Source organism: Benincasa hispida, chromosome 9 (assembly GCF_027475165.1).
Source record: "Benincasa hispida cultivar pf3 chromosome 9, pf3_genome.v1.1, whole genome shotgun sequence".
In the NCBI taxonomy this organism is placed as follows: domain Eukaryota; kingdom Viridiplantae; phylum Streptophyta; class Magnoliopsida; order Cucurbitales; family Cucurbitaceae; genus Benincasa; species Benincasa hispida.
In genome coordinates, this window is record NC_143486.1 from 64,691,507 (window position 1) to 64,716,798 (window position 25,292).

The 25,292-nt window shown below is 35.6% G+C and overlaps 1 protein-coding gene across 3 annotated transcripts; it reads left to right on the forward strand.

The window, feature by feature from the left end:
- The first annotated feature begins 7,223 nt into the window (after positions 1-7,223).
- Positions 7,224-18,487, forward strand: LOC120070094 (jacalin-related lectin 19-like). Of its 3 annotated transcripts, XM_039021946.2 has the most exons (4): positions 7,224-7,415; positions 14,624-16,671; positions 16,871-17,258; positions 18,144-18,487. In XM_039021946.2, the coding sequence occupies exons 2-4, from the start codon at positions 16,619-16,621 to the stop codon at positions 18,408-18,410; spliced, it is 708 nt and encodes a 235-aa protein (XP_038877874.2). In that variant the 5' UTR covers positions 7,224-7,415; positions 14,624-16,618; the 3' UTR covers positions 18,411-18,487. The 3 variants fall into 3 exon arrangements, with proteins under 3 accessions (XP_038877874.2, XP_090174485.1, XP_090174484.1); XM_090318359.1 differs by lacking the exon at positions 14,624-16,671; XM_090318358.1 differs by lacking the exons at positions 16,871-17,258; positions 18,144-18,487 and having other exon boundaries at positions 7,274-7,415; positions 14,624-16,236.
- Positions 18,488-25,292: the final 6,805 nt, after the last annotated feature.

A 25,292-nucleotide genomic window follows, 5' to 3' on the forward strand; every position in this document is an offset into this window, starting at 1 on the left:
CATAAGACGCACGCATATTTACCCTCCAATTTCTATGCATTAGACCTCACTTGAAAAAACACTCGAAATTCGGCCTTTTGTTGATGTCATCCACATGTGAAAGTACCCATTAGGCCTCAAAACGCGTGCGAGGGCCTGTTTCTAGCTCCTCACTCTTGCTCCCATTTCTTGCTCCTTCATCTTGATCCTCATAAGACACGACTGCAGTTTTTCTTTTCATTTATTCAGATCTTCCTTTTGTTTTCTTGCTCTCGTTCCTTGCTCCCTGCTCCCCGCTCCCGCTCCCCATTCTCTGCTTTCGTTCCTCGCTCCTACTCCCGTTCCTTGCTCCCACTTCCTTTTCCTTTGTCTTGTTCTTCATTAGACACACCTGCAAGTTTTTTCTTTGGAAATCGTCCAGAAGGTGACGTAAACGAAAAAAATCACCGAAAATGGAAGAAAAAGAAGAAGAAAATCAGGAAAAATGAAAAGAAAAAAAAAAAGAAAAAGAAAAATTGTTGCAAAAGAGATAAAGAAGGTGGAAAAAGAAAGAAGACTTAAAGCGGTAAATTCACATCATGTTGACATAGCAAAATGGTAAATTTCATTTGTTTATAAAAGTGAGACCTAACTTCGAGTTAGCCCCTAAATATGGGTCATCTGTACAAAGTTTTCACATCTCTCCTTCCTTTCTCACCCACTATTTTAGCAAACCCATACTACTACTCACCAACATCGCTGCCTCTGCCTATGGTTGCAAGCTGCCACCATCGTCGGTTGTTTAGTTGATCGTTGCACGTTGAGTCGCTGTCCTGAGTCATCGGTGGCAGCGGTTCGCGGGACCCATAGCATTTTAAGCATTCACGACTTCAACCCAACCACCAACAGCCTCGTAGCAACGCTTAATCTCAGCAACTAGTAAGCCCACACTCAAGTGATTTCGTTTTTTATCTCCCATTGTCTAAGGTGTTTCAATCTCGAACCTTTTCGATCACAAACCAATAGACTTTTGGGTCTTTTTCGTAAGATTCAGCAAGTAATTGTTAGTTTTTAATCACGTGCGAACTAATTTGGAGTGTGAAACAAGTGACTATGTTTTCAATGGGCTAAGTTGGATTGATCGAACAAGAGTTAAGAACAATGCTTGACAAGAAGGGTTAGTAGGTCTCCTTAGGACCATTTAGATTTGGCTTATGATAAAGAAGTTAGTGTAGGAATGTATCAGCAACAACGGAAGCAACAAGGATCATTTAAGCACTCCAATTCATTAATTTTGGCAAAATATGCTCTTGCATAAAACAAATGAGTTTCATGGCATACCTCTTGTAGAACTTCTTCAAAGTTTGTTCTCCAACTGCAAACTTCTCCAAATCTTGTTGTAGACCACCTCAAGATCTTCCCCACTATTCTCTTGGTGCTCTAGATTGAGTTGTGGGACTCAAAACAAGCTTGAATCAAGGGATGAAGGAGAATTGCTCACAATAGCAATCTGGTTGAAGAACTCTTTCTTTAGCACGAATGTTCTCTAAAATTCTCTCTTGATTACATGCCCGAAATTCACTCCATACTTTTCAATATATTTCAGATCAACATACAAGAGAGAGAGTTGCATGAGTTACAGCTCATGCTTAGAGTAACACAAGGCAATGTTGATGCCTTTTGTGTGAGCAACTAGGAGATGGATAATGGAAAACCAAGTTTTTCCATTTGTGTTTTGTTTTTCTAATTTTTCAATTTTATCAAAATCAAAACTTGATTTTTAAAAACCATTTTGATATTAAAAACTGAAAAATAAAATTAATTTCATAAATTAATTTTTAAATAAAATTTAAATTAATTTAATATCAAATATTAAATTAATTTACACACATCAATCTTTATATATTTAAATCATATTTAAATATAAATTCTCTTATTCCGTTTAATTCTCAAATTAAACACGTAATTATATCTCATATAATTACTAATTCCCTTAATTCTAATTTGAACGTTTCAAATTAACTTATCACGCTATTCTAGAGCTAGTCCGTTACGAGCCAGTAGGGGGACCTCGCGGATCTACAAATCATGGGCTCCAACGATCGGATATTAATTGACTAAACTCATTAGACTAGATTAATCCCCATTCGTTAACTAATGGGTCACTCCACTAAAGCCCATAGTTGCACTCTTCTCATTGTAGATATATTATGTCCACATGATTTAATCATAATCAGCAAGTAGACCCTTCACAAGTTGTTCGTAATAATGGCTGGGTCAAATATTTGTTTTACCCTTGAGATTACATCTTATTCCTTAAGTTCTTATTGATCCTCTAATGAACAACTGGTTTGTGATCCAATCACTAAACCAAACTCTCTCAGTGTAGTGAGGGTGTGGCCCCTTGTTCAAGACCTAGATTCAGTACTTGAGAGAACAATCTTTCTCCTATCCCAAAATTGGGTAGGCGTGAACTCCGTCTTGCACCCTATGTCCCTAACTATCTATTAGGTCTTACCCCTAAAAATGGAGTCTTATTGAGCCGACACTGTTGAGCCAAACCTCATCTATGCAAATCTAAGGGTAATCCCGAATAAACAGGAGTTCATAGTTAGCTCAGGATTAAGATCGAGTTACCTAGGTCATCTAGGTGAAATAGTCAGTCTTATATAGTAAACAACGTTATAAAGTAAGATTGTATTATTTCTTGGTCCAATCTTATGCAAACTCATTGCATAGAATGCCTCCACTCCTTATGTCATAATATGTACGAATTAGGATCACACCGTATGTAGCACTTTACAACTCTTTGTAACAATTACAGAGTAGGCCGCATCCAATGATGTCACCAGAATAAGGTGCCCAACCTGATTCATGTACCATAGATCATTTTGACTATTTACTCAAACCTGATCCACTCTTATATCTCCACATAAAGTTCAAGTACTCATGTAATAGTCATGGGTCTTAGTTTATTGGATTTAAACTTTCATACAATTTATGAAATCAATAATAAGTATATTGATGATAGAAAATGTTTATCATTTTACAAACTGCGAGTTTTTAGGACATAAAATCCAATAATTAGGAATAATAGAATACCCAAATTTGAAAGTTTTTATGGACTTATCTTGAAACAAAAATGATAGAGATTACATGAGGCTAAATGAAAGAAAGATCAATTTACTTTGTGCTTTGTTTTTTTTTTCTTGAAGTTTATGTAATACCAACTAAAAAGAAGTAATGTGTTGGAATGGAAGAAGAAAAGAAAGGAAAAGAGAAAACTATAGCAAAACTTTGGTGGTTGGACTAAGGAGAAAAAAGATGATGAATAGTGAAAGGAAAAGACAAGTTATTTTATTATTAAAAGTACATTAAAGTGAAAAAAAAAAAGAAGGTCATTGAAGAGAAATTAAAGAAAAGGGGCATGATGGACTTAAACTTAACTCCATTTTTTTAAAATAATGTCATTTGAATCATTATTAATAAAAATAGGGTTGGGTTGAAACTATTATCAAAAATAGGTTTTTAAATCGTATATCGGGTACACGATTATCACTAAATCGTGTACTCGCTAAATCGTGTATCCGGTACACGACTTCCTTTAGAGCACGTGAAGTGGCAGTGACTTGGCACACGTAGACTACCACGTAGACAGTCATGCAGCATTGACCAGGTAATCGTGGATGGGGTCCATGATTACCTTAAGTCTTGTGTCGGGTACATGACTTAGGGGTCCCATAAACCCCTCGACCCCTTCCCTTTCCTCTCATCCGAAGTTTTTGAACTTTTTTCCTCTCTCACAGCCACCGGTGGCCTACTCTGCCATCGTCCACCGATTAGTTACCATCATCTCCGATCTTCTTACTGCTGTCACCGTGAGCCGATCTACCACCCCTCCATCCTTCTTCTCGCCGATCTACCATCCGCCTTAGGTAAAGTATTTATTTATTTATTTTTTTGTTCAATATATGAGTTTTTTCATAAAAAAAATAGAGATTTCTTCCATAGATGTACCATTTTGTTTTTATTTGAGCTGATTTAAGTGTATGGTTCATAGACTATTATTTTGTTTTCATTTGGGTTGATTTAACTGTATACTCCATATATCTCAAATTTGAGTTGTTTACTTTTTTCTGTAGTTGAATATCATAATTTGGACTGTCGGTTTTTTTTTTTTAGATTTTTTTGGGCTGATTTCTGTAATTGAATATCTACTGATTTGTTTTTAGGTTGTATTATAACTTGGATTTTTCATTTGAATTTGGGCTGATTTAAGAAAATATTTGTAATGTTTGGACTGGTAATCGTGTACTCGGTACACGATTTAAAAACCTATTTTGACAATAGTTTCGACCTAACCCTATTTTTTGTTAATAATTATTATTCAAGTTATTTAAAAAAAATATTTGGATTTCTTAAAAAGAAGAAACAAACTTTATGTAATTATATTTTTTTTTTTATGTAATGAATTCTTTTTATCTAATTCTTAGGACATAAATTTTGTTATGTAATTAATTTGAATTTCTTAGGTAATGGAGTCCGGTCCTCCTAATCCTGTGCAATTATATCAACAAAATACCCATCGTCAAAATCGATATGAGATAGTTCTTCTACTGTAGTTTTAGGTTGTCGGAGAAGGTAGACATCTGCACAACATACTATCCTGTTTGATCAACGCATTACTCCTTACATTCAACAGGCTGGTTTTCTTGGGGTTGCACAGATTGAATTTATCCAACTTGATTGACACCTCATTATTGCTTTAGTAGAGCGTTGAAGACTAGAAACCCGCATATTGCACCTGTCTTGTGGGGAATGTACAATTATGTTGCAGGATGTTGCTATTCAATTTGGGTTACAGGGTGGAGGAGAACTTTTGACAGGTTTATTACAATATGATTGGAAAACTATTTGTGATGAGCTCTTGAGTGTTCTACCAGATGATCTGAGCTCAAGATTGAGTATCCTGTGGCTAGTATCCTAATTTCCAGAATTGCCTCCCGATGCCGACGATATCAACATACATAGGTATACACGAGCATACATTATGCAGCTTATTAGAGGATTTTTGTTCGCTGACAAGTTGAACACTCTGGTATATCTTATGTTTTCTCCCTCTACTGTCTGATTTCGAGCATGCTAGTACGTACTCATAGGGTGGTGCTTGTCTTGTATGGTTTTATAGAGAACTTTGTCGGGCTACTAATGTACAAGCATTGGAAATAGCGAGACCATTGATACTATTACATGTATGAGCTTATGATAGATTTAAAATTATAGCACCATAAGTCCAGTTATAGGCCCCAGGTCATCGTCCACTCACTGTCAGGTATCATTTGATTTATATATTTATTCCGTTATCATTTTATGTAAGAATATAAATTAATTGTATTTTTTTTTTATAATTTTAGACGGAGTGGTGTATTAGTTGTCTCTGAACAGTCAGCAAATATGTTGCTAGTATACTGACAAATATTTGACAAACTAATGCACAATCATATAACAAATGTATATATAAATGAATATTTAAAGTTTTTTGGGTGTATAATTAATTTTTTTGTCAGATTAATTGGACGGCATACATGCAAGATATTTGGTCATCACTACTTGATTACTGTCGTGATGGTCAAGACATCTAGTTGATCGTTAGCCATCTTATATGCTTCCATATAGTAGAATAGCATCATCTAGATCGTGTGTTGAGACAATTCGGTCTACAACAAACTATACCTTCGTTGTAATATACACTTCCGACACTACACCAAATTTATTTGAGAGGTAATCACGACTAAAACTGACAGAATTCACAAAGAATATATATCCTATTGGCGTGCACGTCATGATCGTTGTGCACAAGGAGAAATAAAAAATAGACCAACTGTATCAAATGACTATTTTTCCTGGTACGATTCAATCACGAGGTGATTTATCATAACTGACGACGCTTACTATTACTACATGGTAAGAGACTTATAATCTTACATTTCCCAAATATATGATATGAATATTATTTAATATTATTTTTTTAATCGTACAAAATAATTTTAGCGAAGATGTACAACACAACTTACCATAGTTGGGTTCAATGTGTGACCAAACATTGGTTAACGTAGATACTATTATTCAACAAACAAGACAATTTAATGTTGCTGACAACGACAACAAAACGAAGCTAATTTAGAGGCACACGAAGATAACCCCTGTGCGGTAAGCGCTAGGGGGTTGTCTTTAAACTTTATGTAAACTTCTATTTTGAAATTAAAGAACTAATTTCTCTTTTTCTAAATAAGACTCTACCATATACACGAGATATATTTTTTTTATTTGTAGAGAGATGTACTAAGTCAAGTCAAAATTTTATTTTTAATATGAGTGCAAACTAATTAAGTTTTCATAGCAGATTAAATATATAATGAACTTTAGTAATGAAGAAATTTATTAGTTAAAAATTTTTAAAAAAATGTCAAAATAGAAAAAAGAAAAACAAAAGCAAATCGTGGACTAGGTCCACGAGTATGCCTTTAACCAGTCCACCAATGCTAACATGGTGCTATAACCAAGTACACGATTAACCTTCCCAAAAACTACCATATTTTTATCAATACTTTTCATTCCCATTTATTTTTTAAAATTCTTTCTCATCTACCCCATTTTTGTCATTAGTTTGAAAAATCACTATATTCTTGAACTTTATCCTACAAATTAGGAAGAAATTAATTATTAACCCCACTAAAAACACAACCTTTTTGTAGAAATGTTCCGCTATCAAACCAACCTATTTCATAATTTTTTTTTTCAATGATATACACTTCATTTTTTTTCCAAAAATAAACAATTCAAAAGATTAACCAAACACAATCTAAAACTTTATGATATGTAAATGGTAAGATCTACTGGTAAATTAGAAAAATATGGTACTTTTAAAAATAATTTATTTGTATAATGTTATATTAGTTCAATTGCAATTTACTTAGCTAGATAGTTAAATTATTCTTTACAAAATCATTTCTTTATAAAAATTTCTGAATCTCAAACGAACTAGTTTAAATATTTAAAATTAAAGTTATTAATATTTGGAATTGGATTTTTTCTAATATAAGAATTTCTCTATAATTTAACTATTTAGTTAAGTAAATTACAAATGAACCAGTATAAAATTATATAAAAACTTCAAATACATATATCGAAAATAAAATGATGTAATAATTATAATAGTTTTATGGTAAAAATGATAAAAAGAAAAATAGAAAGAAAGAAAAGGAGAGATGAAAAAGAGGGGAAAAAAGTTGGGGTACATTACGGAAGCTTTATCATAAAAGGAGAGAGAAAGAGAAAGAGAGAGAGAGAGGGGGAGATGGATGAAAGAGTCGTGTCGGGAGCTCGTCGGAAAAGTCGTGGCGAACGCCGGAAGTAGTTCGAACTTCGAAGAAACTTTTAGGCAAGGATTCAATTTGGTAAGCCAATTATTTATTTATTTAAAAAAGATCACAAGGCTTGTACGGATGAAAAACTTAGATGATACTTTCATGGGTTTGTGGCTTATGTCCAATAATTTTTATGGGTTTCTTCCCATAGGTCAATAGTTTTTTTTTATCAATTTTTGTGTATATGCATATTTAGAGTTGGCTCAAATAGTAGAAGACAAGATGAAAATGACAACCTAATTTTGGTGTGAAGGAAAAGTAAGAAGGAGAAAAGAAGGAAATGATAGGAAATAAGTGTTGTGTTTTGAAATATTTAGGGAAAAAAGGAACATTTTTTTTTTTTAAAAAAAAATTTTGGGTTTCACAGCCTTTACACTGTGCACACTGCCGCCGACATCAACATGGTCGAGTCACATCACCTCCATCGTCCATATCGGCTGTCGCCATGTAGGTGGCTTATTTTCGATGTCACCGGAGATGATAGGTGAGGACGAAACTCACCGGCGGTGCAACTGTAGCGACAGTGAAGGAACTGGAGCACCGGCGACGGACGGTGGGCGCGGACGTAGCTGGCTGTGGTGGGTTGCCGGCGTCCAATAAATCGAGTGAGGGAGGTATTAAGTTGAGAGAGATTTTGGGGAGAGGGGCGACGGTTATGGAAGAAGAAGAAAGAATGGGGGATCTAGGTTTTTTCCCTTTTCTTTCTTTTTCTTTTTTTTTTTCCTTTTCCTAGATGACCAATTTTTTGACCCAAAATGTCAAATGACATATTTTTTTTTTAAATAATATCAATTGACATATTATCGTCATACCAGATTACGTAAATGTTCTCATCTCCTTGTCTTCTTACCCTTTTATTGAAAACTAAAACTAAACTAAAACTCTTCAAAGGTAACGACTTATAAAATGCATCATTTGGACTTGCAAAATCTTCCACTACCACTGAAAAATCGAATCTGATTGGAAAGTGATTTCAATCTGTGTCGATTGTGTCTTAAACTGGTTGATAATGGGGATAGGGTAGGTCGTTCTGAGGTTTAGAAATACTGTGAATCTATGGTTTTTTTTTTTTTTTTTTTTTTTTTTTTTTTTGGTTTTTGACGTGTTCTGAGGTTGAAGACGAGTAGAAAGAGAGAATGTGAGCGAGATAAGTGAGAGTGAAATCAACGAGAGCGACACCAAGAGAGTGACACCAGTAAGAGCGATACTAGCGAGACAATGTCTAAAGAAAATCTTTCTCTTTCTTTCTTCTTCGTGGCATTGAAAATCCAACCTGCAGAGCATCTCGTGACTTCTTCTTTGACCAACTTCAACAAAACTAATGTTGATAAAACTAAAGAAAGCGAGAGAGACCGAGACCGAAACCGAGACCGAGATAGAGCGAGAGAGAGTGAGAGAGAAAGGAAGAAAGAGCGAGATATATGGAAAGAGAGGGAGACAGAGCGAAAGTTATGAAGGGAGAGGGGGAGATAACGAGAGATATGAAGAGATATGAAGAGATAGAGAGAGAGTAAGAGATATAGAGAGAGAGGGAGGGGGAGGGAGGGAAAACAAGAAATATGGAGTGAGAGGAAGAGAGAGGGAGAGATATGGAGAGAGCGAGAGCTATGGAGAGAGAGTAAGAGATATGGAGAGAGTAAGGCACATGGATGAGATGGATAAACGAGGCCGTCTAGAGTGAGACGAGTGAGAGGGGGAAGAAGATGACCCATTGTTCCATGGATATTTGCAAATAGATCATCAACGAAAGCGAGAGCGAGAGCGAGAGCGAGAGTGAGTGAGAGTGAATGCTTTTCCGCGTGCGCGCGAGTATATTTTGGTAAATTCACCCAAATTTGACGTCAGTAAAGGGTCATTCGACATTTTTTTTTTCAAAACATGGGTCATTTGACATTTTCGGTCCAATTTTTAGATCATCCGTACAAATTTTCCTTTTTTATTTTCCCTTTCTTTTCTTTTTTTTCCCCATTTTTTCTTCTCTTTTTCTTTTCTTTTCCTTTTTTTTTCACTTTTTTTTCCCTTTTCGCTTTCTTTTTCTTTCTTTTTCTTTCTTTTTTTTTTTCTTTCATGTTTTCCTTCTTTTTTGTACTTTTCTTCTTTTTCTTCCTTTTTTTTTGTCTCCCTCTATTTGTTTTTTTTTCAAAATTTCTGTTTCCATCATTTGGAATTTTAATATTTTACCAACTTGCTCCTATTAGGATGTTTATGGATTGAGTTGAGTTGGGTTGAAAGATCTTTTAGACCCAATTCAATTGTTCGGGTTGTAAATTTTTTCAACCCAAATAACCTTTATTAAAAAATGAACCCAACTTAGGGTTAATCGAGTCATTTATTTAAAATTTTATTCTAAAAAGAAGCAAAACGTAAATATGTAAAAGTCTAATTTAATTATTTTCATATATTGAATTAAGATTAACAACTCAATTTCAATTTATATAGTGAAATTTTTCTTTATAAAGTATAAAAAACCACTTCTAAAAGTTGTTGAAGAATAAATTATTAAAAAAATATTGGAATTACATAAAATTAAAATCAATATATTTATAAATAATTGTGTTATAAATAAGAAAAAATATATTTTAAAGTTAATAATAAATTCGGGTTGGTTTGGGTTATATTAGCTGAATCCATGAATCAACCCAAACCATAAAATTTTCATTTATTTAAACCCAACCCAACCCAAAATGAGTTGATAACTCAACCCAAACCGCACGGGTTGGGTTGGGTTAATCGATTTTTTTGGGTCATCGGGTTTTTTGAACACCCCTAGCCTCTATTGCATTTTTTTCATAGGAATTAAAACTACTCGCAACTCACATTCGAAGGAGTAACTTTTTATCTTACCAACTTCTACATATCTTTGCAAAGGGTTTTTTTTATTTTTTGTTTTTTTACAGCTTCGATTTTAGCTTCAGTCTTTGACCCAAGTATTCCATCAGTTTCAAACTCAGTGCTCTACCAGCTTTGATCTTAGTGCGCGACCTAAGGATTCCGTCAGTTTTGGCTTTAGTCTTTGATTCAAGTATTTCGTCGATTTCAAACTCAGTGCTCTATCGGCTTTGATCTCCGCATTCTATTGGCTTCGATTTTAATGCGCGATTTGAGGATTCTGTCAGTTTTGGCTTCAAGCTTTAACTCGAGCATTCCATCGGTTTCAAACTCAGTGTTCCACTGGCTTTGACTTACACATTCTATTGACTTCGATCTTAGTGCGCGATCTAAGGATTCCATCGGTTTTGGCTTCAATCTTTGATTTGAGCATTCCATTAATTTCAAACTCAGTGCTTTACCGGCTTTGATCTCCGTATTCTATTAGCTTCGATCTTAGTGTGCGACCTGAGGATTCCGTCGGTTTTGGCTTTAGTCTTTGACTTGAGCATTCCATCGATTTCAACTTAGTGTTCTACCGACTTTGATCTTCACATTCTATTATCTTTGATCTCAGTGTGTGACGTGAGGATTCCGTCAGTTTTGGCTTCAGTCTTTGACTCAAACATTCCATCTAAAACTCAGTGTTCTACTGGCTTTGATCTTTGCATTATATTAGCTTCGATCTTGTAGATGTGATGAAGCAAAGCAAATTGAACTTAATCTTGCATATAAGACAAAGATTGGTAGACCAAATGCGAAGTCCAGTAGATTGGACTTGATCGTGCAGATGAAGCAAAGCAAAGTAGACCGAACCTGGTTGTGCAGTTGAGGTAGAGTCAAGCATATCAGACTTCGATTTTAGCTTCAGTCTTTGACCCAAGTATTCCATCAGTTTCAAACTCAGTGCTCTACCAGCTTTGATCTTAGTGCGCGACCTAAGGATTCCGTCAGTTTTGGCTTTAGTCTTTGATTCAAGTATTCCGTCGATTTCAAACTCAGTGCTCTATCAGCTTTGATCTCCGCATTCTATTGGCTTCGATTTTAATGCGCGATTTGAGGATTCTGTCAGTTTTGGCTTCAAGCTTTAACTCGAGCATTCCATCGGTTTCAAACTCAGTGTTCCACTGGCTTTGACTTACACATTCTATTGACTTCGATCTTAGTGCGCGATCTAAGGATTCCATCGGTTTTGGCTTCAATCTTTGATTTGAGCATTCCATTAATTTCAAACTCAGTGCTTTACCGGCTTTGATCTCCGTATTCTATTAGCTTCGATCTTAGTGTGCGACCTGAGGATTCCGTCGGTTTTGGCTTTAGTCTTTGACTTAAGCATTCCATCGATTTCAAACTTAGTGTTCTACCGACTTTGATCTTCACATTCTATTATCTTTGATCTCAGTGTGTGATGTGAGGATTCCGTCAGTTTTGGCTTCAGTCTTTGACTCAGACATTCCATCTAAAACTCAGTGTTCTACTGGCTTTGATCTTTGCATTATATTAGCTTCGATCTTGTAGATGTGATGAAGCAAAGCAAATTGAACTTAATCTTGCATATAAGACAAAGATTGGTAGACCAAATGCGAAGTCCAGTAGATTGGACTTGATCGTGCAGATGAAGCAAAGCAAAGTAGACCGAACCTGGTTGTGCAGTTGAGGTAGAGTCAAGCATATCAGACTTAATCTCATAGATGAGGCGGAGCTAGGCAGACTGGACTTGATCTCCTAGATGAGGCAAAGTCAGGAAAACTGCATTTGATCTTGCAGATGAAGAAGAGTAATACAGACCAGCTTGATCTCACATATGAGGCGGAGCCAGGCGGACCAGAGTTGATCAAGCATATGATGCGAAGGCGGGTGGATCAGGCTTGATCTCGCATATGAGGCGGAGCCAGACGAATTTGAGTTGTTCTCACATATGAGGTAGAGCCAGACGGACCGTCTTGATCTTTGGAGATGAAGTGGAGCCAGACAAATAGGAGTTGATCTCGTATATGAGGCGGAAACAAGCAAAACGAACTTGATTTTTGGAGATAAAACAGTTCCAGGCAGACTGGGGTCAATCTCGCATATGAGGTGGAGCCAGGCGGACTAGAGTTGATCTCACATATGAGGCGGAGCCAGACAGACCAAACTTGATCTCGCATATGAGGTGGAGCCACACCAATATTTTTGGAGAGGAAGCAAAGGTGCACCGAAATTTTGGAGAAGGAGCGAAACTGCACCAACATTTTAGGGAAGAAGCAAAGTTGCACCAACATTTTGGAGAGGGAGCAAAGCTGCACCAAGATTTTGGTGAAGGAAGGAAGTTGTGCCAATATTTTGAAGAGGGAGAGAAGCTGACATCAAAGAGAAAGTGGTGAAGCCTCTGAACTTGAAAATGGAAGAGCATCGACGAAACCTCTGAACTTGAAGATGAAGAAGCATCGACGAAGCCTCTAAACTTGAAGATGGATGAGAATTGACGAAACCTCTAAACTTGAAGATGAAGGAGCATCGACGAAGTCTTTGAACTTGAAGATGGAGGAGCATCGACGAAACCTCTAAACTTGAGGATGGAAGAGTATCGACCAAGTCTTTGAACTTGAAGATAGAGAGGCATTGACAAAGCCTTTGGACTTGAAGATGGAGGAGCATCGATGAAACATCTTAGCTTCAATTTGATGAAGCATCGACAAATCCTTTAAACTTGAATTTGAAGAAGCATTGGCGAATTTTCCAAGTTTGATTTTGAAGATACATCATCGAAGCCTCCGATCTTGAGCAAGTGAAATGAAGCGAGCCATACCAAACTTTAAAGATGAAATGGCACTTTAGATGAATGAAGCCCCAGTGTTGAAGATAAAAGATGCCTTAAACTTGAAGATGGAGAAGCAACAACGAAGCCTCTGAGTTTAAATTTGATGAAGCTTTGACAAATCCTTCAAACTTAAATTGAAGAAGAATTAGCGAAGTTACCGAACCTGAATTTAAAGAAGCATCGATAAATCTTCTAAACTTGATCTTGAAGAACATCCATAATTGAAGATGAAGAGTCAAACTATAGACGAGTGATGCTTCGAACTTGAAGTAAGCAACACCTAACACTGCGTCTTTATGTAAGTGAACGAAAAAACGATTGATTTTTCTAGTGAGAACCTTATTGTACACATCCAACCTGTGTAGCATCATATAGGCGACATGCGTCTTCAATTTTTTGCATTGTCCCCAGTAGAGATGAACATCTTCAACTTGTTGTGTAGCACCACATATAGGGTGATTGTGGTACCCTTTTTGATGGACTGGACATAAATTTCTTTAAGACTGAAGTCCTTTGTATCTCCAAAGGACTTCAGTCTTCAAGTGTGGTCAGCTTCCGTATTCAAGGAGTTTTTTTATTGTAGAGAATTCTCTCTGACTCTCTAGAGTCTAAAACTTCTAAGCCTCACAAATGAAGAGAACCCCTACTATAAAGTTCTCTAGTGAGCTTTGTGGGCTTGAACTTGGTTGGTCCATGGGCCTACCCTTGGGCCGAACTAATTGGATTTGGGCTTTATTTGACATTTGGGTCAAATTAAGCCTATTTTTGAGTTCAATTGGAGTTTAGCCAAAATAATAATATCAAATTGGATTTTGACTCAATCCAACCGTTATGATGAACACACATGGCCGTTATTGGGATTTGCCAACTTATATCTTCAATTTCAATTTAGGACACATGTCAATTTTTTAATTAGTCCTAAATTAGATGATTTCTAAATTTTTAGAGATGACGTGACAATTTATTATTGGTCCAAAATTTCTCATTCAACAAGAATGTTATCAAATAGGTCATAAATAATTTGTGCTTGTAGTTTCTTCTTCTTCTATTATTTTTTAAAAATTCGTACCATTTATCTGGTTACTAATAAGTATAAAGATTTCAAGAAATTTATACTTTATTCAATGAATTGTTTAATGATCGAAAGTAATGAATTTCTAATACGTGGAGAATGTGATTTGAGTTTACTAAATTGAATATATGATTTAGTATCATGAAGTTTCAAGGGATTTATAGATATCTCTTTGATTTTACTCTATGGGGAATTTCAAGTACTTTATTATGAGTTTTTAAAGTAATTGTCCATCTAAATATTATAAGGAGGCAACCAAAGTTTTAATAAGGTATTCAACTGACTTCTTGATCAATAGGTTATTTGAGTTATAATCAGGTTGGCTGAAGGAAACTGACTAGAGTATTGATAATAATATATATATTTTTCTGTCATATTCCATCTAACTTAAGCTCTTAAATAATCTAGACTAATGATATTTCTCCCTAATTAATAATCAATATGGATATTCATGTATTGTAAAAAAAAAATACATTGATATTCATGTTTGTGTGACAGCGACTAAGTTATAGTGGACGTTGATAAATGGAAGAAATTGGTGATTTGAAGAAGCCACACAATCACCCATTGATCCTTTACCAATACGGAAACCCTAAACATGGCGATGAGGTTTGCTGTTCCAAGTGTCGTAAACCATGGCATCCTCCGGCCTTCAGTTGCTCCAACTCCGACTGCAACTTCTGTATCCATCAATCTTGCATCGACCTTCTTCCCCAAATCCACACCCCTTTCCATTCCCATCATAAACTCCCTCTATCTCTCGTCCTCACCAACACATTCTGCAAGTGCTGCGGCCAAAAGCCGACCGGAAAATCCTACTCCTGCCCTCAATGTGATTTCGTTATCGACCTACAATGTATCATCGTCGACACCAAAACCTTAGGCTTAACCAAAATCCCCGGCAGTGACCAATTTCAGCATTTCGCCCATCCCCATCCATTAATCTTTCTACAACAACATTGGGGGAAAAATAGAATCGTTGTTTGTTCTGTGTGCGAACTGCGTATCGAATCAGGTTCTGATTCTATTTCTACCTACTTTTGCTCTCTCTGTGATTCCCACTTTCATCAACAATGTGCTGAATTGCCTCGTGAGATTATAAATCTTCGTTATCATCAACACCCCTTGTTTCTTTTTGCCCGATCATTTGGGAGTAATATCATTTGTAACAACTGTAGAAACAATTGCTTCAAATTTTTCTATAGTTGTCCACCCTGTATATTCAATCTTCATGTATCGTGTTTTCCCTCGTTTCAACACCAACATGATTTCATTAAACTCCACAAGGTATTTCCGTATACATGTCAAATTTGTGGCAAGAAGTCTGAGCCTGCAGTTCCTTGGTTTTGTAGCATTTGCCATCTTTTCGCACATAAAAACTGCACCGAGCTACCGATCATTCTCCATACATTTGATCATCCTCATGCTTTGAGTCTATCGTTCTCTGGGCATCACGATATCTGCAAAATTTGCAATGGAAAGATAAACATGTCATTTGCTAGATATGTTTGTCGGAGTTGTGGTTATGACACGCATTTGAATTGCGCTAAGAGTCGAGAAAACCAAGAGATGAAGAAGGGAATAATGCTGACAGAAAAAGAAGCTGATGTTGGGACAAACAAAATTCTGCATTTTAGCCATAAGCATGAGTTGATTCTTTGTCCGGGGGATGATAATAAGGTTTGCAACGGGTGTATGCAATGCATAGTGACTGAATGTTATGGTTGTTCAAAATGCGGCTTCTATTTGCACGAAGAATGTGCAAGATTTCCAAGACAATACAGAAATTTCTCGTTCCATTCACATGAGTTGAATATGGTTTATATCCCAAATTTTATGTTCTCATGTGGTGTTTGTCTTCAATATTGTCAAGGCTTTGCTTATCACTGTGAAGAATGCATCTACACAATCGACATTTGATGTGCTGCAATTACATTCCCATTTACACATTCAAGTCACAAACATCACCCCCTGTTTCATTACAATGATAAAGGAAAACATAAATGTAGAGGTTGTGGAGAAGGGTTGAAGAACAAATTGGTGTTTGGGTGTGATGATTGCAACTTTTATTTGGATGGAAAATGTGCAAATCTGCCACTTGCAGTAAGAAATAGATTTGATGAACATCCTTTAAGCCTCACGTTTGTGAATAAAGATGAGGAAGGTGATGATGAAAATTACTGTCATATTTGTGAAGAAGAAAGAGGAAGAAATGAGTGGTTTTACTATTGCAAGATTTGCTATTTTGCTGCACATTTGAGGTGTGCGCTTGGGGATTATCCATTTCTAAAGTCTGCAAAGTTTGAAGGTCATAGGCATCTGCTGAATTTGGTGAAAGGAGGTAAGAAAGGGTACTCTGCTTGTGGTGGTTGTGATAATTCTTGTGAAGGAAATTTGGCTTTTGAATGTGGGCATTGCATTTGCAAGTTTAATGTGCATGCTTTTGGGCGGTGTTATCACAAGCTGCTTACACAAGGCTCAGTAACTTTCGCCATGCCTTCACTTCGCTATCGTTCACTTCCCCTCTACTTGGACCCAATTCAAAGGTAAACAAAAAAACGTATATGGTCTACTCTTTAGAGTGCGTTTGAGAGTGATCTAAAATTCATTTTGAATGATGAAAAACACGTTTTTAAAGTGGTGACAATCTCTGACTTCTTGGTTTCAGTTGGAATATATGCTTTTAATTGGTTACAAATGATATATATACTCAACTTTTTTTCATTTTGTTGGTTGATATTGTAGAAAAAGGAGCAAGATTATTATGTTGTTGGAAGGAGGAGAAGGGAAGCGAGGTGGTTGGAAGGAAAGAGGGTTCAATGGAATTAGAGAGTTCATGGTGAATCATGGACGATGGGCGGATTCCATTCAGACACGATATGAGGAAAATGAGAAGCCATTAGAAGCTAATGGTGATGAAGATGAACAAGATGATGACATGGAGATCCCGAGTGTGGCCATGTCATTGGGAGAATACGGAGGATTTGAAGGGGAGTATTGGGATGATGCAGCCTCCTCTTTAATACAGAAGTTGGTGATTACTCATGAAAAAGCTATCAACTCCATAAGGACTAAATATGACCAAAATGGATGGTCCGAAAGGCACGGTGGAAATCGAGGTCACACATCTACGGTTAGTAATGGTTATTTCAAGATTTCTATTTTTTAAACTCTACAATTATATTGTTAGTTTCAATTTGGTCTTAAGATTTAAAAAGTTTAAGTTTTGAGTTTGGTTTCGATTTAGTCTTTATATTTCCAAATATTACTATTTTAAACTTCAGATTAAAGTTTTGTTTCTATTTGATCACTAGATTTCAAGATTTATATTTTTAACCTCGATTTTTAACTAAATACACACTTTGAATTTTAAGGATTAATCTATTAATTAATTTAAAATAATTAAAAGAATTATAATTAATTAAGTTTTACTATTTTTTTCAACACTATTAAAATTAATTTTACAATTTTACTTTATAATTATTTTCAATTAATTAATAAACATTAACGAGATTGAAATGAGTATTTAGTAAAAAATCAAGTTCAAAAGTATAAATCTTGAAATTTAGAGTCTAAATTCAAACGAAATTTCGAAATTTCAATATCAAGAGTAAGATTTCAACCTTTTGAAATTAACCGGTTAAATTGAAATCAAACTTAAAACTTAATGACCAAATAAAAATTGGATCCAAAATCTAAAGATCAAAAAGTATCTTTTCCATAAAACAAATTTATCTTTTTACTTAAAAATCCTTTCATCACAAACTTTTAAATTAATGTTTTTAATATATCCTTAAAGTTAGTTTTTGTGTTGAATAGATCTTCACTATTAATTCTTTGTTTACAATGGTATTTGGCGATGAAAGCACTAAACTCAAGAATCTATAAATTACAAACTATGGATTAAGAGCTTCAAAATATATGAACTAAGTAAATATAAACGTAAAATTGCAAGTTTTTTTTTTTTAAACTACAAGTAAAGTTATATATTAACCTTAATAAAGTGAAAAAATTTCAGGTGGATCTTGAATATCCAGACGAGTACCTAATTTCAATTGTTGGATACATTGGTTACTATGGACAACACTATGTGATTCGATCGTTGAGTTTAGAAAGCAATAAAAAGATTTATGGGCCATTTGGTGGTGAAGAAGGAACGCCATTTGTGTTTCCTACAAGTGGAGTTAAGATTGTTGGTTTTCATGGCAGATCTGGTCTTTACCTCAATTCTATTGGAATTAATGTCGCCCCCATTCGAAACGACCTCAAAACCACACCTTTGTAATCATATGTATGATACCTTTACTTATTTATTAAAAAAGGACGTGGAAAGAAATATGGGCAAAGGTTATTCAATCTTTATTCACTCTCTCTTCAAATGTATATTGAAATTTTGGAATGTGATTCCTCACGTGCGCAAGATGTCTTAGTAAGGTTAGAGACAATGATAGAATAATAGATGGTAAATCAATTAAGCAAGAACATGTAGAAGTTTGTAATCTAGTTTGTTGATCAACTACCTACATCTAGAGGTAGTGTGTCACACCCCTCTTCCCCTCTCGAGCTTACCTCTTTCACTGGAAAAGAGGTGTAAAGACAATGAATACCACCATATTGTGATTCTTACGGTTCATTTTAGTTTGTTCTACCCAACAACTCCTAAAATAGTAACAGATCTAGCTTAAGAATAAATTATTTTATTATAGCTTTTCATGTCTATATAAATTCATATTTATAACTTCCCAATTTAAGACATAGGTCCAGATTTATAAAAGGACATACTCAAAATCAATCCTGATGATGCGGTAGACCTTGTCCTTGAGTGGCACTCTCGGAACATTCCTTCTACTTGCTATTGTAATATGAGTTGGTATATTTATACAAACATACTTTTTGTTTTGGAAATTCCTTTTTGGAAACATTTAATAGTAACCAATTTTCAGTAAGAGAAATCAACCATACAGATTTCTGTAATATGAGCACCAATTATTAAAACATAATAAATATGATCAAAATTCCGCATTTGTGTTCCAGAGAAAATCCTTCCAAGCTAAATATAAGTTCGAGGAAAGAAATACATGTATCCAATACAACCCATTTAATGTGCACATGTTGACAACACCCGTGCTCGAGACATGCCAACATTTCTAGGATACAATACCAGTTTCCAGTGGTTGAAATTCCATTCCATCAATCACATTTTGAAACCAAGTTTCCAACCAAATCCAAAAATAAAAACCAATATAGAACATGCTTTTAAGCAAATCATAGATTAAAATAGTTATCTAAGTAAATCAATAGAAAACTCGTGATTTCCAATTAACTTCCAAGAAATCACATTTTAAAATCATGTCAGATTTCCAAACCATACACATATATAAAATACCATATATATATAGATTCAACCAAAAGCATTTGAAAGTAACCACACACTGTTCACCAGCAGGTGTTTTCCCGTTCTCGAGTTCTCCTGGTTTTCCCTAGTTCTTCTTAGGTCCTGAGCCAGTATTAGTTCAATAATCAACTTAGAATCCTATGATTAGCTTACCAACTCCAACATATATCAACTAAGCCTCTGCATTAGCAAGGATAGCTATGGACACAGAGTTTGGCATCTTTAAGATAGTTGGACGCAGAGTTGCCTTTTTCAAGTGAGTTGGATGCCTGGTTTACTCCTCTCGAATACATGTACAACACTTAGATGCTTGGTCAGCTAGTTTGGACGCCTGATAGCTTATGCTCAATGCATGGACCCTTCTCTCAACACTCTATTTGCCCTTCAACACCTCCCTCTTGAGTTCTTGGGAGAATTTCGAATTGTGAAGTGAAATGAAACTCCCTCTAGGTATTTATAGGTAAAACTAAGTTGTCCTTGTCATTACCTCAAACCTTCACATCATGACACCTCCTACTTATATGAAAATTTAGGTGTCTTCCCATGCAAGGTCCAACGCATGGCTCCCCTTTGAGGTGTTAGCCCAATACTTTGCATGACTCCTCCTTGGTCCATATGTGACCACATCCTACTTGCATGCAAATCTTATGTGTTCAACAAAGGTGACTTCACCTCAGGGTTCACCACCTCCAACTTTGACACATAGTCAAATTCATACTATGCTACCACTTAATTTCCCAAGATGTCCACCTCGGAGTTGGCCGCCTCCTTCTTTGAAATTTGGTCCAACTAGTGCATGCATAACCTAATTCCTCACCCATCATGTGTCTAATTATGCCCATTCCTTAAGGTATGCGTCCAATTACTCTATCTTCCACCCTCTATGCATCCAACATGCCACTACTAGGGTATATGTCCTACGAGCCATCCAACAATTAGCCAAATTTTCACCCCGAACACACCACGCATCCAACTCCCTTTTACTATGTGTCCAATCCTACTTTTCTTCATTTAGTTTGTGCATAGTTCAACACATGGTTTTTCAACACTTTACCATTTCCAACTATGAATTCAAGATAACCTCTTTTGCCTTAGCATGTGTCCAAGTGGATTCTTGCTTGGCCAAAGCATGCGTTCAAGGGTCCTAACAACTCCAACTATGCTTCCAACTTTAGGATGACTTGAACTCATCCAAGGTTAAGCCTTACTTCTTAGTTCTTAGCTAATCTTCCAACTCCTCTATAGCTATAGCTATGCATCCAAGTATGGTTTCCCATCTTAGTATATGTTCAACCTAAGGGAAGAGTTGAACTTGTCCTATCATGCTTCAATGATTGAATCCTACTCCTTCCCTACTTAGTCCAAATTCCCTCGTCTTAATTAGACTATGTGCTCAACTCTTACCTCAAAAACTTAGTTACTTTTACTAATCCTTTACTTCTAAGACAACTCATGTCCTTAAGCTTCTATAGGTTCAAAGCATAGCTTGGATACTTAGCCAAATTTTAGTTTCTTTAACCTAACATACAATCCATTCTAACTTCTTGGCCTAGTCTTGGCCTGGCTTACTCTCTAGCTTAAATCGAGGGCTATACTGTGTGCCCAGAAAAGATAATCCACTAATATATATTAGTCAAACAATTACAAAGTTGAACTTATCTGTAAATAAAGAAGATCACAGTAACACACGGAGAGCCCAACTTAGTTAATCATCTAGGCTTCCCCTAGATGTAAGACTCCCTCTCGCTCGAACTTAGGCTCTCCCAAGTATATATATATATATATATATATATATATTAGTGTCGTAATACTTAGGCTCCCCTTAAGTGTGTGAGACTCTCTCTCACTCGAAAATGTCTCTTCTTCTATTTGTGAACTCCCTTCTTGTGAGAACTTAGGCTCACCCTAAGTCTTGAGAACACCCTTCTTGATGAATAATGCCTTAGGTGCCCCCTAAGATTTGAGAAATCCTTCTCCTTAGGCTCCCATAAGACCGAACAAACCTTCGTGATTGTAAAAACGCTCACTGTAAGAGCAAATAAAGAACACACAAAAAAATTCCTCTTCTTCAATTCAGTATGACACATAATGTATTATGTCAAACACACCTATCAATCTCACAAACCAAAACATGTGGCAACCCTAGTACAAAGACTCCTTGGGCTTAAATAGCACAACATAATGATGGAAAGTACCTCCACATATAATTAGCAAATCACCAAAAAAGAAAGCAACTCAGAGAAAATATTCTACAGAATAATTTATATAAGGAAATATTCTACAGAGTTGGCATCTTGAAGAACGGCCTTTGAGACAAGAACCTATAGAGAAAAAATCTGAGATAACTCCTAAAAAACCCCAAGAGCAACTATCAAGAGTTTTAGATAAATATATATAGCTAATAGTACTGATCTGACAAACTCCCTCTTTGGCTAAGATATATTTCTTTAAGATAACATGCTTACACATGCAACCAACCATCACAGAATAAATAGGGTCAAGACAAAATAAAAGAGGTCTTTATGTGATTACTTTTTGAGAAACTTCTCATGATCACATGACTTACGATCGCAACTTCAAGTGCGCTGTCGCATTTTGCCCTTGGATCGATATTTCATATGTGCCATCGCATTGTACCTGCACAGAATAGGCAAATTAACTGCTTTTATACGATGAGCATTAGCGATCGCAATTCCTTTTAGTTTGGCGCTTTCAGACATGATATTGCCTATTTTACCATCACTTTCTCTCATTGTTTTACTAATTTGAGCTGTAATAACTTGTATTTCTACTAGTTATCACACCCCCAAATTTAAAACAATGCTTGTCCTCAAGCATAAACTAAAGATTTTCTTTAAAATTTCAACCGCCTTTACCCTACCTAGACTTCTCAAGGTGCCTTATTCAAATTTCTGAACCAATGCCTTCTTAATTTCTATCCTAATATTTTCTTAAAATATTTCTATCTTTAGGGACCACGAGCTTAACCTTAAAAAAAATCTTTACTTGTTTTCAGGACATCGCATGATTTATTTCAAACGTTATCAAACCAGGGTGTTCAAGTGATTTTGACCCTTGCACAATTCAAATATTCGTTTTGTGATCTTGCACTGATCCGAGTGTAGGATTGTGTCAATCGTAGCGGAAGAACAAGGATCATCTAAGCATTCAAATTCACTAATTTTAGCATAATATAAAGCATGCTTCTGCATAAAAATGGGTTTCAAAACATACCTCTTGTAGAACTTCTTCAAAGCTTCTTTTCTAGTTGCAATCTTCTCCATATCTTGTTATAGACCACCTCAAGATCTTCCCCACTATTCTCTTGGTGCTCTAGATTGAGTTGTGGGACTCAAAACAAGCTTGAACCAAGAGATGAAGGAGAAAAGCTCACTACTGCAACAAGGTTGAAGAACCTTTCTTCAAACCAGTTTTTCTCTAAAAAACCTTTTTATTGCATCCCCAATTTTTACTTCAATCTTCTCACTATATTGCAGATCAACATGCAAAGAGAAGAACTGCATGTGTTGTAGCTCATGCTTGGAGAAGACAAGGCCAAATGGTTGCTATATGTGTGAGCTAGTTAAGTGATGGATAATGGAAAAACCCATTTTTCCATTTGTGTTTTAGTTTTCTTTTCTTTTCTTTTTTTTTTTTTTTTTAAAATTTTATCCAAAAATCAAATTTTGATTTAAAAATCTATTTGATTTTAAAAATGAAAAATTAATTAATTTCATAAATTAATTATTAAATAAAACTTAATTAATTTAATATCAAATATTAAATTAATTTTAACACATATCCATCTTTATATATTTAAATCATATTTAAATATAAAAATTCTCCTATACCATTTAATTCTAAAATTAAACATAATTATATGTCATATAATTACTAATTTCCTTAATTCTAATTTGAACGTTTCAAATTAACTTATCACGTTATTCTAGAGCTAGTCCGTTATGAGCTAGTAGGGGGACCTCGTGGACCTACAGATCATGGACTCCAACGATCCGAGATTAATTGGCTAAACTCATTAGACCAGATTAATCTCCATTCGTTAACTAATGTGTCATTTCACTAAAGCCCATAATTGCACTCCCCTCACTGTAGATATATTATGTCCACATGATTTAACCATAACCATCAAGTCGACCCTTCACAAGTTATTCGTAATAACGGCTGGGTCAAATATCTATTTTACCCCCGAGATTACGTCTTATTCCTCAAGTCCCTACTGATTCTCTAATGAACAACTGGTTTGTGATCCAATCACCAAACCAAACTCTCTCAGCCCAGTGAGAGGGTGGGGCCCCTTGTTCAAGACCTGGATTCAGTACTTGAGAGAACAACCTTTTTCCCATCTCTAAATCGGGTAGATGTGAACTCTGTCTTGCACCCTATGTCCCCAACTATCTATCCGATCTTACCCTTGAAGTGGGAGTCTTATTGAGCCAGCACTGTTGAGCCAACCCTCAACTATGCAAATCTAAGGGCAATCCCGAATAAAAAGGAGTTCATAGTTAGCTCAGGATTAAGATCAAGTTACCTAGGTCATCTAGGTGAAATAGTCAGTTTTAAACAGTAAACAACATTATAAAGTAAGAGTGAATTATTTCTTGGTCCTGATCTTATGCAAACTTATTGCATAGGATGCCCCCACTCCTCATGTCATAATATGTACGAATTAGGATCACATCGTATGTAGCACTTTACAACTCTTTGTAACAACTACAGAGTAGGCCACATCTAATGGTGTTACCTGAATAAGGTACCCAACGTCATTCATGTACCATAGATAATTTTGACTATTTACTCGAATCCAATCCACTCTTATGTCTCCACATAAAGTTCAAGTACTCATACAATAGTCATGGGTCTTAGTTTATTGGATTTAGACTTTCATGCAATTTATGAGATCAATAACAACTATATTGATAATAAAAAAAGTTTATCATTTTAAAAACTGTGAGTTTTAGGACATAAAACCCAACACCGAGTGCCTAGCCTTCATTTTGGCTTGCCCCCCATGGGTGTTATGCGAAGATCCAACGACGAGCAAGGTGCTATTTCTCAGTCAAAACTCATGCCCATCCCTTTATTTGGCAGCGGAGTTATGATCACTTGGTTTCTGCGTTGATCACGATTCCCACCTTTGTTTTGGCTTGCCCCCATAGGTGTCATGCGGACATCCAACTATGAGCAAGATCTGATCTCTACGTTATATAATTTTTTTTCTTTTTTTTTGAATAGAAATTTATAAAAATAACAAGGTTGAAAATAACATTACTATCACCCTCAAATTTAACACACATTAATGTCCTCATTGCTGAAAGACGAAATGATTCATGCGATGGACTTAGGAAATTTCGTAAAAATAGTTTTGAAGGAAAGCTGGTAGACCGCGAAACTTTAGAAATGTTTCATAAATTGATTGTCCTGAAATTAATCTGACTCTAGTACATACGGTAAGAAAAAAGCATAAATTTCATCATTTAAGTCATAATGGGCAAGGGGTGAATGCGGCGACCAAATAAAGCAATAAAAAATTCAGGATTGAGTCAAATGAAAGAGGATGCGATAGTAGAATTCAGTAATTGAAATTTAAGAAGTGAAAAAAATTAAAATAAGATGAGGCAAGGAAGGATATAACCCCCAAATTTAATTTTTCCGCCCGCATCACTTTGATCGCATCCTTTCCTGTGGTGGGCTGATTCTTTGATTGCGATGGGCTAATCGAACCAGTCGCGTGTTTTAAGGTTATTGCATTGC

Excerpts from the sequence above, each read along its gene's own strand:
- LOC120070094 (XM_090318358.1), top strand. The coding sequence starts at position 14,651 with ATGGAAGAAATTGGTGATTTGAAGAAGCCACACAATCACCCATTGATC.